At 43.3% G+C, this 16547-nt stretch overlaps 1 protein-coding gene across 1 annotated transcript in view; it reads right to left on the bottom strand.

Moving 5' to 3' along the window:
- The window catches only part of ACAP3 (ArfGAP with coiled-coil, ankyrin repeat and PH domains 3), a 136036-nt gene that overhangs the window by 63937 nt on the left and 55552 nt on the right, over positions 1 to 16547 (bottom strand). Inside the window, exons 3-4 of the mRNA XM_070759208.1 lie at positions 11435 to 11554; positions 6697 to 6750 (exon numbers count right to left, since the gene is read on the bottom strand). Of these exons, the coding sequence (XP_070615309.1) occupies positions 6697 to 6750; positions 11435 to 11554 (174 nt within the window). The remainder of the gene's footprint in view (positions 1 to 6696; positions 6751 to 11434; positions 11555 to 16547) is intronic.

Below are 16547 nucleotides of genomic sequence, written 5' to 3'. Positions count from 1 at the left end.
TGAAGAAATATTTCCCTTGATTTGTCCTCACTTTCTTACCTATGAGCTTTAGGGAGGGTCCCCTCGTCCTAGTATTGTGTGATAGAGAAAATAATTTTTCCCTATCCACCTTTTCTGTCCCCTGGATGATTTTATACACTTCGATCGAGTCACCCCTTAAACGCCGTCTCTCAAGGCTGAAGAGACCGAGGCGTTGCAACCTGGTTTCATAAGGGAGGGGCTCCATTCCCTTGATCATTCCCCTTTTTGCACCTTTCCCAGTTCCATTCTATCCTTCATGAGGTGCGGTGACCAGAACTGCACATACCAGAGCGCTACAGTCAACTTACACTACTTAGTCAACCTGACAGAACTCTCCATCCGACAGTGGAATGATGGAATCCTGGTTGAACGATTTAAAATAACAAGTAGGTATCCTTGTGTTCAACTCGGTTTTGGAACCGCTTGAGAGAGGTTTTGGGGTAGTGCCTAAAAGTGGTTTGTGAAGTCTGTACTCTCTTTCCCCCAAGACAACAGAAGAATTTTGTGTGTATGAGTGTATGTGTGGGTGTGATTTTTTTTGTCGAGTCACCCTTCTATAGTCAAATATGGGAGGGAGCATACTGCCTCCTTTTTGCCCCTCAGGCCCACTAGGGGCCATATTCCAAGGCAGATAAACTTTTATAGCCGACAACTAAACATTATAAGTGTAACATTTTTTGCTGATAATGAAAATGGAGACTAGTATAGATCTACAGTGGTACCTCTACCTGAGAAGACTTCGACTTATGAACCTTTCTGGATAAGAACTGGGTGTTCAAATTTTTTTTTGCCTCTTCTCAAGAACCATTTTCCACTTACAAACCCGAGCCTCCAAAACTGTAACCGGAAAAGGCAAGGAGAATCCTCCATTGGGCCTCTGTAGGAATCTCCTGGGAGGAAACAGGGCCGGAAAAGGCAGGGAAAAGCCTCCATGGGGCCTCTCTAGGAATCTCCTGGGATGAAACAGGGCCGGAAAAGGCATGGAGAAGCCTCTGTGGGGCCTCTCTAGGAATCTCCTGGGAGGAAACAGGGCCTCCACCCTGTGTGGTTTCCCCAATCGCACACATTATTTGCTATTACTGTACATTGATTCCTATTGGGAAAATTGCTTCTTCTTACAAACTTTTCTACTTAAGAACCTGGTCACGGAACAAATTAAGTTCGTAAGTAGAGGTACCACTGTATTTCGAACTTATTTGTTCTCGTCATCTAGCCATACCCTTACGGGGATTTGAACCTGCAGACTCTGCCTTGTAAGGCAGTGGCCTTAGCCTCTAGACTACAGGCTCTCCTGCTTCTCAGCTTGCACCAGAGAAGGGTTATATGTGATTATTTTTGTCAAGTCACCCTGGGTGTACCCAAATATGGGAGGGAGCATACTGCTTCCTTTTTGCCTCTCAGCTCCAACAGTAAGAGTATGGCTAGCTGACAAGAGCAAATAAGCTTGAAATAGATCTATACTAATCTCCCTTCATTTTCATTATCAGCAAAAAATATGTTACACTTATAGATTATAGTTGTTGGCTATAAAGGTTTATCTGCTTTGGAATATGGCCCATGGTGGAGCCAAGAGGCAAAAAGGAAGCAGTAGGCTCCCACCCATATTTGGCTATATCAAAGTGACTCAGCAAAAAAAATCATATATATAATGTATGTATAATAAATCATATGGAAAATACAATAGGAGATTAAACAGCTATATAGATAGACTTAGATAAATGATAATGAAGGTTAAAAGAAAACAAATAGTATTGTAACATGAAATTAGATATAGAAAGATTCTGAAAAAGCTGTAAAAGCAAGTAATCACTTTTTGGGTTTGTTTTGATGTGTGTATTTTTTGCTGTATTTTATGGGAGGTTTTTTTTGTCTGTCTGTCTTGTATGTCTTTTTTTTAAGGGAAAAACTGAACAAAGACTTTTTTAAAAAAAATCCCATCATTTTTCGCAAATGACTTTTTTTTTAAAAAAAAGTGGTTTGCGAAAAATGATGGGATTTTTTTTTAAAAAAAAACCTATTTCCCATCCATCGTATAGATAACAACTAATGGAAAGATCATCTTTCAAACTTTGATAAGATCACCTAGAGATAATTTTCAGAGAGGTGCAATATTCATTCCACACACATAAAAAAAGGAATGAAATATTTATATTTTTTAAAAAGAACTTGGCGTGAAGTTTAAAGGGGGAAGAAACACACACCATGATTTTAAACTTCTCGGTCGTTTTCTTGGCTTTCAAATTAGCCTTTGGAGCCGATTGTATAAAATAAAAGTTTCCAGAAAGCCTGTCTCTTTTTTCTGCCCACCCAGTTCCAAAATAATCACCAGGATGTGAATCACTCAGCATTGGTCACTTAGAGAGGGAGATATTTGTCTCCGCTGAAGTTTCGACTCCAGCCCAACTATAAAATCAACCTAAACCAAGTCTTGGGGGTGCCAAAATTTCAGGGTGGCATCGCACAACATTTTTCTAATTGTGTAAGTCAGGGGTCCCCAAACATTTTACACAGGGGGCCAGTTCACTGTCCCTTGAACCGTTGGAGGGCCGGACTATAAAAAAAAACTATGAACAAATCCCTATGCACACTGCACATACTTTGTTTTAAAGTAAAAAACAAAATGGGAACGTACTATTTAGAGGGGGAGAAGATCTGAAATTCATATATGTTTATGTTTTGCTTTTAATTTTCTTTTGTTAACATCTGATTGGCTATACAAGGTTTTCTTGGCTTATGAAAAATGTATAAAGAAAGAAGGAAGCACTTTGGCATAATGGTTAATAAGTTAGAAATATAATTGGTGTTGCACTTTTTGAAGGAACATTAAGGAGGGAATTTAATTAAAAGAAAATGAATGTAACTGGATGACAAAATTAGAAAAAAAACCTTTTGCAACTTTTTTGATGATTGATATTAGTTACTAACAAAGTACACTGTGTTGTTTGAATGTATGTTGAGAGAAAAATTTTAAAAAATTCCCCCCCAAAGTCCTTTCTTCCTTGTTCCATCCATTTCTCCTTCTTTCCTTCCTTCCTTCCTTCCCTCCTTCATTCCTCTTCACTTCTCCTTCCCTCCCTCTCTTTCCCTTTTTTTTCTTTCTCTCTCTCTTTTCCCTGTGCTCTTGTCACTCACTGGCAGGCCGGATAAATGGCCTCAGTGGGCCGCATGTGGCCTGCGGGCCGTAGTTTGGGGACCACTGGTGTAAGTGGAACCAATTAACTAGAAATCTTGCCCATTCCCTTTAAAAGCAACAATAATTTCAAGATGTACAGGGAATATGCTATCAGTCTGTTAAATATAAGATGAATTAGGATTAGAACCACTTACAGAAAGGTTAAGGAGGGAGAAAGAGGAAGTAGAAAGGGAAGGAAGAAGAGAAGGAGTGGAGGGAAGTAGGAAGGGGGGAGTGAAGGAGTAAGAAGGTAAGGAGGAGGAGTTGGAGATAGAAGGAGAGGAACGAAAAGAAAAGAAGAAAAAACGACTGATGAATAACAGCACATAAAAATAGGTGCAAAAATACAAAATGTGATATTAATGATAGAATAGACTGAAAGGTGAAAAAGAAATACAGTTAGCTTACTAGAATTGATATGGAAATATAACATCAACACAGTTTACCTTAAAAGAGGGTTAGAAGGTTTTCGTAGGGTTTTTTTTGTCTGTTCGTATGTTTTAATGTTATAATAATAATTAATTTAATAATTTATTAGATTTGTATGCCACCCCTCTCCGAAGACATGGGGCGGCTCACAACAATAATAAAAACAATATTATAGCGAAACAAATCTAATATTAAAAAAGAAGCATATAAAACCCTATCATATTTATGTTTGTATAGGTTTGTTTGAAGTTTGTGGTTTAATGTTTTAAATGTATTTTTTAACATTTATATTTAATAAAAATGTTTTTAAAAATAGGTGCAAAAATAGTATATTGATTCATGCACGATTGGATTAAAAAAGCAGAATTATCTATCTTATTGGTATGTTTTAAGGTATATGGCATTGATGTGTATATGGAAATTGTGGAGAGAAATTTAAAAAAAACAACCTCTTCATTTTGTAGAAGGCATGGTTCATCTTCCATTTTTTTTACATTCTTTTGAGAGTGCGTGTCGCCAGTATTAGTGATTTCAGCTTCAGAAGAATAAGCAGCATAAATCTGCTTTGGAGAGGATGTTTCATATCACATCGCTTCATTGCCTAAGTTGCAACAAAGCTAGAAACCAACAGTCTGCCTTCAGGGGAATTATGGTTTTTCTTAGCAGTGGTGTAGGAAGAGATGTTTCTGTTATCCTTTTCCTCAAGCCAGAGTTAAACCGGTCATAGGTTTCTACTTTACTTTATCTGTATTTGGGGTCTCCAACCCTTGGCAACTTTAAAGACTTGTGAACTTCCAATTCCCAGAATTCCCCAGCCGATGCTTGTTGGCTGGGGAATTCTGGGAGTTGAAGTCAACAAGCCTTAAAGCCTTAAAGTTGCCAAGGGTTGGACCATCCCTGGTCTGGGCTGAACCAGCTTCTTTGCTGCAGGACTTTGTTACAAGAGTCCAAAGCAACAAAGATGAATAAGACACTGGAGGCTAAAACATATGAAGAACTTGTTGTAGGAATTGGGTATGTCTGGTCTAATGAAAAGAAGGCTATAGAACAGAATAGGAATAGAATAGATTAGAAAAAGGAAAAGGATGGAGTGGAATGGAATAGAATAGAATAGCAGAATTGGAAGGGACCTTGGAGGTCTTCTAGTCCGACCCCCTGCTCAGGCAGCTGACCCTACACCACTTCAGACAAATGGTTATCCAACACCTTCTTAAAAACTTCCAGTGTTGGAGCATTCACAACTTCTGGAGGCAGGCAGTTCCGCTGATTAACAGTTCTGACTGCGGGATGGTTACAAGGGGAGAGTTGCGAGAGAAGCCATGAGAGACCAGCATCTCCAAAAGGTGGGCAGCAGTGGTCAGGTGTTCCATCCTGATAGGAAACTCCAGGATGCATGCGCAGCTGGGCACCCCAACGGACCCCCGCGCGAGATTTGACATCTGCGCATGCTCACCAGTAGCGGCGGTAAGTGGAATCCACCCCTGGGGGGGCCCTCCCACAGCTCCCCCCCCCCCAAGAGAAACACTCTGGTTTCTCTTGTGCTCACCCACGCGGCCACATAACACCCTATGGCCCCCGATTCTCCAACCCCCTCCCTCCCTCCTGCTTTCCGCATCTCCTCTGTTGCCATGACAGATGCTCCAAACTCCCAGGGGGGGGGGATTTTCAACTCGGTTCTTCCTCCCCCGTTGCAAGAGGAAAGCGCAAAAACTCAAGGCCTTGCAGAAATTTGGAGAAAAAAATAACAGGCCTCCCGTCGCTCTGCATTTCTTTCTTCTTGGGGAGAGGAAAAAAAACCCTTCTCTCTCAGCTACGGATTTTACACCCTCCCTGTCCTTGCCCTCGGCCTTCGCCTGTCTCCAGAGACCGGTTTCAATCCAATCTAAGGAAAAATCTCAACCCCTAGGAGCCAAAACCTTCTCCTCCCTCCCCCCAAGAGCATCGTAATCCTTCCGAATGGTCCTCTCCCTCTGTCTGGAGTTTTGCTGCAAGCGAGAGTTTTGGCCAGCCGGAGGCTAAGTCAGCAGCTTCTACGGAACCACCGCCGAGCCCTGCCCTGATGAACTCATGGGTGAGTGACACAACATTGTGCTTTCGAGCTTCAAAATGCAACACAAGGATAGTCAACGTATTAGTTGACCTTGTCTTTTTCCTTCTTTCTTTCTTTCTTTCTTTCTTTCTTTCTTTCTTTCTTTCTTTCTTTTCTTTTTCCCTTCACTTCTTTTCTTTCTTCTCTCCTCCTTTCTTTTCTTTTCCTTTTGTGTTTTCTTTTTTGCTTGTCTCTCTAACTGTACAGTAATCCCTCGCTACTTCACGGTTCATCTTTCGCGGATTCGCTACTTCAAGGGGGCTTAAATCCATTAAAAAATTTAAATGCATTAAAAACTCATAAAATTCTTCTACAGTACTACTGTACTCTATTAAAGAAACTGGTAGGATATCACATGTCGTTCCAGCTGAGAAACATTATAGAATGACTGTTTAATGCAAAGGGTGGGTTTTCAAAGTCCAAATACTCATTAAATACATAAAAAAATATCTTTCCTGTACTTCACGGAAATTTGTTTTTCATGGGTGGTCTTGGAACACATCCCCTGTGTTTGATTTTTTCCTTTTTTGTCTGTTTTTATATGCAAATAACTAATAAAGATATTTAATTAAAAAAACCAGAATGTAACACACATATGTCATTTGGGGGGTGGGGGGGTTTCCACCTCCCCCAAAGTAGATTCCTAAGAATGATGTATCTCATAATCAGGGTGTCAAGCCTGTGCAGAAGTTGGTGAGAAATTAACAGCTTGCCACACTTATCTATAGAAGGCCTGATGTTTACGGGAACTTGGGAAATTCAAGACTTGAGATGTTGTTTTTTTTAGACTTCTACAGTCTAGAATGAGAAAAATTCAGCTAGGCACAATGTTGGGCAGCTGAGGTGTGGCTCAAAGGGATCTCTTATGACACACACCCCTCCCAAATTATCTCGCTGTTGGCTGGAAAGATGCTGGAGGTGCTCCTAATTCAGGTGTGACTCCATCAAATTTTGTCTGCACAGAAAGGAAAGGAAGACCACTCACCATGTGATAGTTGACCATTTCTTGCAAGCTGTCTCCAAATTTATCCAAGCATTCCTGCAGAAGGAAAAATAATAAATAAACAAACAAAAAAACAAATAAATACATGCACACATACATGCACACATACATGCACACATACATGCACACATACATGCACACATACATGCACACATACATACATACATACATACATACATACATACATACATACATACATACATACATACATACAGTGGTACCTCTACCTAAAAACACCTCTACTTATGAACTTTTCTAGATAAGAACTGGATGGTCAAGGTTTTTTTGCCTCTTATCAAGAACCATTTTTCACTTACAAACCTGAGCCTCTGAAACTGTAACTGGAAAAGGCATGAAGAAGCCTCCATGGGGTCTCTCTAGGAATCTGCTGGATGGAAACAGGGCCGGAAACGGCGGGGAGAAGCCACCATGGAACCTCTCTAGGAATCTCCTGGGAGGAAACAGGGCCAGAAAAGGTGGGGAGAAGCCTCTGTGGGGCCTCTCTAAGAATCTCCTGGGAGGAAACAGGGCCGGTAAAAGCGGGGAGAAGCCTCCGTGGGGCCTCCACCCTCCCTGTAGTTTCCCCAATCGCACACATTATTTGCTTTAACATTGATTCCTATGGGAAAAATTGCTTCTTCTTACAAACTTTTCCACTTAAGAACCTGGTCACAGAGCGAATTAAGTTCGTAAGTAGAGGTACAACTGTATAGGGGCGTTTAATTCCATGCATCAGATATCTGAGAAAAAAGACCATTATTTGTATCGGAATATCCAACATCTCTGGTAGTATCGAGGCCCAAAGCCTGTTGAACAGATTTGCCTAGCCCAGTGATGGCAAGCCTTTTATGGCTCGGGTGCCAAAAGGGTACGCGTGAACACATGCGCGTGATAGCAAGTGCACATGTACACACACCCATAATGAAGAGCCCTCCGCCCCCCCACGCATGCAAAAAACCCCGACTGTTCCCACAAATGCGCACAACTCCTAACGCTACTCATCGCCCACACATGTTTACAGGCCTCACTGAAGCCTCTGGACTTCCATTAGGCCCGTTGGGCTGCTTTTTCACTCTCTCCTGGGTTCAGGGAAGCTTCCTGAAGCCTGTGGAGAGTGACAAACAGCCCAACGGGCCAACCGGAAGTTCAGAAATGAACTTCCGGTTGGGCCATAGGACTGTTATTTCGCAGTCCCCAGGGAGGCTTCCCTGAACCTTGGGGAGAGTAAAAAACGGCCCGACGGGGCCAAAAGGAAGTTCATTTCCGAATGTCCAGTTGGGCCATTGGGCTGTTTTTCCCCATATGCAGGCTTCAGGAGGGGAAAACAGCCGAAGAGAAGGCCGAAAATCAGCTGGCCAGCGCGTGCATGTGTGCTAGATCTGACGAAAAGCAACGCCTCACGTGCCCTCAGATACAGCTCTGTGTCCCACCTGTAGCATGCGCACCGTAGCTTCATCATCACCGACATAGCCGGTTCGAAGCCCGGTTCAAAGTTATTTTGCTTCCCTGTCCAAGAGGTTTCGTCAGCTCTTTGGACTTGGTGAAGCTGAAGAAGCCTCCTTGGATGAGAAGCAAAACGTCTTAGAAGAAAACAGGAAAGTCCAGTTGTTGTTTTCTTGAAAAAAAACCGGGGACAACCATGACCAAATAATAAAAATAATAACCAAGTTATTTTCTGGGGAGGTTTTCCCAGGGATATTGCACCCTGCCGAGGAAGACAAGGCCCAAATGTACAAAAAACAAGGAATCAATGCTGAAACAGAGGCCACAGGCTTCACATAAAAGGCTTGTCCGATGTACATTTATTCCACACACATACAGTGGTACCTCTACTTACGAACTTAATTCGTTCAGTGACCAGGTTCTTAAGTAGAAAAGTTTCTAAGAAGCCATTTTTCCCATAGGAATCAATGTAAAAGCAAATAATGTGTGTGATTGAGGAAACCACAGGGAGGGTGGAGGCCCTGTTTCCTCCCAGGAGATTCCTAGAGAGGCCCCACGGAGGCTTCTCCCCAACTTTTCTGTCCCTGTTTCCTCCCAGAAGATTCCTAGAGAGGCCCCACGGAGGCTTCTCCCCACCTTTTCCGCCCCTGTTTCCTCCCAGGAGATTCCTAGAGAGGCCCCACGGAGGCTTCTCCCCACCTTTTCCGCCCCTGTTTCCTCCCAGGAGATTCTTATAGAGGCCTACGGAGGCTTCTCCCCGCCTTTTCCAGCCCTGTTTCCTCCCAGGAGATTCCTAGAGACGCCCCACAGAGGCTTCTCCCCACCTTTTCCGCCCCTGTTTCCTCCCAGGAGATTCTTATAGAGGCCTACGGAGGCTTCTCCCCGCCTTTTCCGGCACTGTTTCCTCCCAGAAGATTCCTAGAGAGGCCCCATGGAGGCTTCTCCCCACCTTTTCTGGCCCTGTTTCCTCCCAGGAGATTCCTATAGAGGCCCACGGAGGCTTCTCCCCCCCTTTTCCGGCCCTGTTTCCTCCCAGGAGATTGATATAGAGGCCCCACAGGGGCTTCTCCCCGCCTTTTCTGGCCCTGTTTCTTCCCAGGAGATTCCTAGAGACGCCCCACAGAGGCTTCTCCCCACCTTTTCCGGCCCTGTTTCTTCCCAGGAGATTCCTAGAGAGGCCCCACAGAGGCTTCTCCCCACCTTTTCCGGCCCTGTTTCTTCCCAGGAGATTCCTATAGAGGCCCCACAGAGGCTTCTCCCCGCCTTTTCTGGCTCTGTTTCTTCCCAGGAGATTCCTAGAGACGCCCCACAGAGGCTTCTCCCCGCCTTTTCCGGCCCTGTTTCTTCCCAGGAGATTCCTAGAGAGGCCCCACAGAGGCTTCTCCCCACCTTTTCCATCCCTGTTTCTTCCCAGGAGATTCCTAGAGAGGCCCTACAGAGGCTTCTCCCTGCCTTTTCCGGTTACAGTTTCGGAGGCTCAGGTTTGTAAGTGGAAAATGGTTCTTGAGAAGAGGCAAAAAAATCTTGAACACCCGGTTCTTATCTAGAAAAGGTCTTAAGTGGAGGTGTTTGTAGGTAGAGGTACCACTGTACCTTATTTCACATGAAGCCGCAGCGCCTTAAATGAAACCCATGGACCGCTGTCCTAAAGTCCCCACCCCCAACTCATCTCCTTCCCGTGCCTGTTTCCCCTCTCCCAAATAACGGATGCTCGCTGACCTAGTTCAGAGCATCCAACAGCTTTCCCCGTTCTGGCTTTTTAAGAAAACAACACAATTTCTTCAAGAGATCCAACAGCTCGGATATTTTTAGCTACGCATGGAATCTGTGGACGTGCGCGTGACTTAATTGCAAGTTGCAAAAGGCAAACATTTCTATTTCTTCTTTGTGCCGAAAATGCACAGATCTAGAAAGGTTTGGGTGGTGTTTCCCATCTTTTTTTATTTTTATTTTTCCTTGTCGTTGCGGTGGTTGTTGTTATTTTTTCACTTGCAATTTTTCAGGTCTGATTTGTTGCCTTTATTTAGAAAACATGCGTGGCAAACATAAGCTCCAGCATGCTTATTAAGTCACCGCCGGCTTACTAATGACACAAATAATGTTTTCGCTTGGGCCAGTGGGGTGTGTATTCAAACAATTCCAAATAGGATCCAAACATCAAATCTGTTCCTCCGATACAAAATCGTATGTTTTGTTTTTACGTGACACATTTTAATCCAGCAGGTGTTTTCACCCACCACTCTAACCTTAGTTGTACTAACCGGAGTTAATCTCTAGTCAGCTTAGCACTTTGCGGAAATCCATCTGTCTGTTTTCCTGCATTGTGCCAATGTAGGAAATGAGTAAAGCTGTATTACTGAACTCATAAGTTGGACTTTCCTGCAATAAATCTATTAACTCTGCTTCTAAGAAACCTGTCCTGCCATTGAAGAATAAAAAGTCTGACGATCTTCTTCAAAATACAGTGGTACCTCTACTTACGAACTAAAATTGTTCCATGACCAGGTTCTTAAGTAGAAAAGTTTTAAGAAGGAGCAATTTTTCCCATAGGAATCAATGTAAAAGCAAATAATGTGTGCGATTGGGGAAACCACAGGGAGGGTGGAGGCTCTGTTTCCTCCCAGGAGATTCCTAGAGAGGCTCCACGGAAGCTTCTCCCCACCTTTTTTGGCCCTGTTTCCACTCAGGAGATTCCTAGAGAGGCCCCATGGAGGCTTCTCCCTCCCTTTTCCGGCCCTGTTTGCTCCCAGGAGATTCCTAGAGAGTCCCCACAGAGGCTTCTCCCCACCTTTTCTGGCCCTGTTTCCACTCAGGAGATTCCTAGAGAGGCCCCATGGAGGCTTCTCCCTCCCTTTTCCGGCCCTGTTTCCTCCCAGGAGATTCTTAGAGAGGCCCCCCAGAGGCTTTCCCCTGCCTCTTCCGGCCTTGTCTCCTCCCGGGAGATTCCTAGAGAGGCTCCAGGGAGGCTCCTCCTCGCCTTTTCCTGTTACAGTTTCAGAGACTCAGGCTTGTAAGTGGAAAATTGTTCTTGAGAAGAGGCAAAAAAAAATCTTGAACACCTGGTCCTGATCTAGAAAAGTTTGTAAGTAGAGGCTTTTGTAGGTAGAGGCACCACTGTACCTCTGTCTGCAATCGTCTATACCAAGTCCGCGAGAAAGACAACCTATCATCAAAATCTGCAGAGGCAAGTCTGAATTCAGCATGTGCTGAAATTTACTCATCCTTTCGTTAACACCCCTCCGAAATATTCCCACACACACACGTCGCTATTTCTTACCGAGATCATTTCGTCTTTCTTGCATTGCTGGGAGAGATCTCGGACTCCGCCGACAAACTGTTTGTTCGTGATGATATATGCTTTCCCGGCATCGACCATATTGCTACATAGCTTTACCAGCTGGAAAAGGAAAGAAGACCACTTGGTTATGACATGATCCAGCCAATCGGCCTTTGGTTTCCGCATTGGTTCAGCAAGAGTAAATTTGGTAAATTACAACTGCATCATGATCCTTGATCCTTCACCCAAACAATTATCCCACAAACTTATAAAATAACATTATGAATCATTGATAAAAGGATGAACAAATTCAAAATGACAAAACTTAAACTCTAACTCAAACCTAAAACTTTCATCTATATTGATAGTAAATGTTGTGGTTAGCTCTGGCCCTGCTCCTGCCCCCAAGGACTGTGGATGTGGGGGAGACATCCACATGCTGCAGGCCTGTTTTGCTCCCGGTGGAATCTGCTAATGAAGGCTACTCTGACCAAGAAGACATGAGTGACAGGGAGGAGGAGAGTGTGGCAGACAGCTCAGAAGGAGATCAATTATCTAGCTCCTCCTTGGATTCAGAACAAGAGTTAATGATACAGCCACGCATGCGGAGAGCGATGCATAGGCAACAACAACTAAGAGATTATTATCAAAGAAAATGAGGCCACTTGTGGTTGGGTGGGGCTGTGGTAATTAGTGAGGCTGCTATAAATAGCAGCCTGCAGGTTTGGCCATTATGGAGGATTATCTGATCATTGTGTTTCGTGACTGCTTTGCTGACTTTGACCTTTGTGTGCTGATTTTTCCCCGCTTTGAAACTAAACCAGAGCAAAGTGTGTTTCACTTTGTGAAAGAAGGACTGTGAATTGCCTCACAGCTGCAAGCTAAGTATCACAGAACTGATAAGGGACTTGTACAAATTACCAGTTTGTTTGGAGACGAGTGCTCTTTGCTATACAAAAAGAGTGCTCCGTTTATTTGCATTTTCGGTATAAAGAACATTGTTTTGAATTGTCAAACGTGTGTGTGTCTGAAATTGTATCTGTGCATTTTTGGGAGGATTCTACCAGAGAGCTCGACAGAACAGTAAAGATCTTAAAAGCTGTATAGTAATCGGGTCAACAGATAAGTTGACACTATTCATGACAATTGATAAATTTATAGATGAATTTATCTCTTCTTTCTTTCTTCTTTTTAATTTTTCCTCTTCTCTTTCACTCCCCCTTTTCTCTCTTTTTCTTTCTCTCTCTCTAGCTTTATTTTCTTCCTTATTTTCTTTCTTTATGTAAGCATGTATTTTGATTTATAACTGTATACTCTAAATTCATATTCATTTGTACTAATATTCACATAGTCCTTTTGCTTTATGTATCCCGTCCCCTATTTATCTTCAATAAAGATTATATTTTCTTTTTTTTAAAAAGAGTATATTTGGTAACTTTTGTAGCCAATTTTTTTTGGGGGGGATGGGGTGTGAAGTTCTTTATTGCCCAGTCAATGTCTATGTACAAGGGCTACCCTTGAAGAGTGTGTGGAGACTATAGATAGTCCAGAATGCAGCCACACAAGCTGTTTTTCTCAGGTATATATTTTTTTATTTTCTCCACCATAAAATAAAACAATATATCGCTATAAACATAACAACAATGCTTAAAATCATTCATATATAAACTTTTCTTATTACTCACTCAATGGAGGCTCTTATCGCTCCTCATCTGACAATTTCTATTAATTTTATACAACATTGTCAATTCTTAAAAGTCTAAATAAAAATTCTTCCTCTCCATCTTACTATAAAAAATTACATTTCATCAAGGCAAACATTAATAAAATCTCTTTTATCTAAATTTTAATATTGTATCATATAACTAATAAAAATTCTATATCTATCTATCTAGCTTTAATAAAAGAAACTATTCATAATATGTCACCTATTTCCTAAAATAAAGTTCTATATGTTTAAAATCTAAACAATGGGTAAATTTTGTGTTATATCATTATATAATGCTACCACCATTTCTCGTCTTCGCCATCTGGCTTCCAAAATTTAAATCAAATTCTCACATTTCAGTTTTTCCCAAAATTAACCAATTACTAATACATACGTATCTCTTAGTTTTCTATCAATTATGTTCCTAGATACACTCATATAACACCAACGCTCCGCATGCTTCTGGCTACCAGTTGATCTCTGGTCAAGGTGTTGGTTATTACCTATAAAGCCCTATATGGCTTAAGACCAGACTATTTACGGGACCGTCTCCTGCCATATACCTCCTAGAGACCAATTAGATCACAAGGATTTGGCTTCCTCCAGGTCCCATTGACTAAACAATGCAGGTTGGTGGGCCCGTGGCGCAGGGACTTCTCTGTGGCTGCCCTGATGTTATGGAACCAACTACTCCCCGATGTCTGTACTTCTCCCACCCTACTGTCCTTCCGAAAGACTATGAAGACCAGGCTTTACCGGCCAGCTTGGGGGGCATGAATGTAACGTCCCATCTCATCCGATTTATAACTCTGTACTATGTGAGTTTGATTGAATAGTTTGTTAGGGTTTACTATGGGTTTTACTGCTCTTATTGCAAATTTTTTTACTTTGTTTATTGTATTCTATTCTGACGCATGAGCCCCTGCGACTGGTTAGGTCCCACAGAGTCGGCCTTCTCCAGGTCCCGTCAATTAGACCAGTGTTTTTCAACCAGTGTGCCGTGGCACACTTGTGTGCTGTGAGACATGGTGAGACATGTGCCGTGGGAAAATTAAACATGGTTCCCCAGCCCAGGTGCTGGATATGGCCCACGGAGGCCATTTATCCGGCCTGCTGCCAGCTGCCTCCATACGAACATAAACATTCCCCTCACAATCCCTCCAGCTATCAGCGACAGGAAGAGTGGAGGCACAGGAAATGCTCACTGGCCAATCACCTTCTAGGATTCATCCCACCCACTAGCAATGAACCAATAGCAGGCTGCCTCTCATCCACACCCAGGAAGGTCCCCGCTCGGGCTGCCACGCACTTGTCATTGTGTGGCCATGGCAAGTAGCTAAAGCTGCTACTCCTCCCCATGGTCCCAATTTTTAATCCTGGTCAGGGCTGGAGGTAAATGTTGCCACCACTAGATGAAGCCTCAGCCCAGGTTTCACACTAAGTGAGTACAAATACATTTAGAACCTATATTATTAACTATATGTATAATATGTACTGTGTTAGAGTGTCATTTTGGTTGGTGTGCCCCAGGATTTTGTAAATGTATAAAATGTGTTATCGCGGCTCAAAAAAGGTTGAAAATCACTGAACTAGACAATGTGGCCTGGCGGGGCCTAGGGGAAAGGCCTCCTCTGTGGGGGGAGAGAGAGAGGGATGGATAGGTAGGTAGATAGATAGATAGATAGATAGATAGATAGATAGATAGATAGATAGATAGATAGATAGATAGATAGATAGATAGATAGATATTCACTGTTTTAAGCAGTTCTGACTCCCATTGAGATTGGGTGGCATGTAAGTCAAATTAATTAAATTAAATTAAATTATATATAAGTTGCCACTCCAGATGTCTTGAACTACAATTCCCAGAATCCCTTCCTTCAGGAAATGGAATTCTCAACCTCTAGTGCAGTGTTTCCCAACTTTGACAACTTGAAGATATCTGGACTTCAACTCCCAGAATTCTCCAGCCAGCGTTCGCTGGCTGGGGAATTCTGGGAGTTGAAGTCCAAATATCTTCAAGTTGCCAAGGTTGGGAAACACTGCTCTAGTGGAGCACAAGTGACGAATTATAGCAGAAATTATATTCAGTTGTGTCCTGCATTCTGGGGTGGGAGGGGAGGCAGATTTGCAATTCCACCACGGGGGGGGGGGGGGGGGGAGATTCCAGCACTTGGGAATCTTTCAAAAAGTTTGATTTTCAGACAAAAGGACCAGACGAGAAATAAAATCCGAACGCAGGCCCCCTGCTCGTTCCTGTTCCCAGCATCTGCCAAGGGAAGGCTAAGGTTGCTGGCAACCTTTTTTTGCGCTGTTGCATCTGATTCCAGGGAACAAAAGCAAACAGCTGCAGCTCCCGGTCACATCTGGCGGCCAGATGGGCAGGAGAGAGTCTCCGGAGTCAGCCTCTGGAAGAGCGAGTCCGTCTTGCAACGTGGCAGTTTTCTGCAGTGCGGTTTGGGGGGGGGGGTGTTTGACCGAAAGCTAAGCAATTGCTGTGTTGTTATTTGCAACGGGAGCTCTTCTGAAAGGGGCGGAGAGCCTCGAAATGCAATTAGAAGTTCACACTAATTGTGGCACTTCCATCTCCCGCAACCAAAAACAGAGGCCTTGGCAGAGGTGCGCTATTTGGAAGAAGCACATGTGCCAATCACCACACACAATTTGCACTTAAGCGAATTAAGTGTTTCCTGACTGGCGACACCCATCTATTTATCATTATTGCAACACTCTCTACATGGGGCTACCTTTGAAGAGTGTTCGGAAACTTCAGATCGTGCAGAACGCGGCCGCGAGAGCCATCGTGGGGCTTCCAAGATCTGCCCACATTTCACCAACACTTCGCGGCCTGCACTGGCGGCCGATCAGTTTCCGGTCACAATTCAAAGTGTTGGTTATGACCTATAAAGCCCTACATGGCATCGGACCAGAATATCTCCGAGACCGCCTCCTGCCGCACGAATCCCAGCGGCTGATTAGGTCCCACAGAGTGGGCCTTCTCCGGGTCCCGTCGACCAAACAATGTCGGCTGACTGGACCCAGGGGAAGAGCCTTCTCTGTGGCGGCACCGGCCCTCTGGAATCAACTCCCTCCAGAGATTCGAATAGCCCCAACCCTCCTCGCCTTCCGTAAAATGCTCAAGACCCACTTTTGTCGCCAGGCGTGGGGATAATTACCATCTTTCCCCTTTTTATTATATTTTTGGCCTTACTGCATGATAGATTAGGTTAAATGTGTATGACTGCATAGCTAGGGGTTTTATTATGTTATTAATGTCTTTTAAATGGATCTAATTTTTTATTGTTAGATTTGTAATATATTGTATTATTGCTATGCTGTGAGCCGCCCCGAGTCTTCGGAGAGGGGCAGCATACAAATCTAATAAAATATAACTATTATTATTAT

This window comes from Erythrolamprus reginae, chromosome 8 (genome assembly GCF_031021105.1).
Source record: "Erythrolamprus reginae isolate rEryReg1 chromosome 8, rEryReg1.hap1, whole genome shotgun sequence".
Lineage (NCBI taxonomy): Eukaryota > Metazoa > Chordata > Lepidosauria > Squamata > Dipsadidae > Erythrolamprus > Erythrolamprus reginae.
The sequence above is the reverse complement of the archived record's forward strand: the minus strand, read 5'-3'. Positions and strand labels throughout refer to the sequence as shown.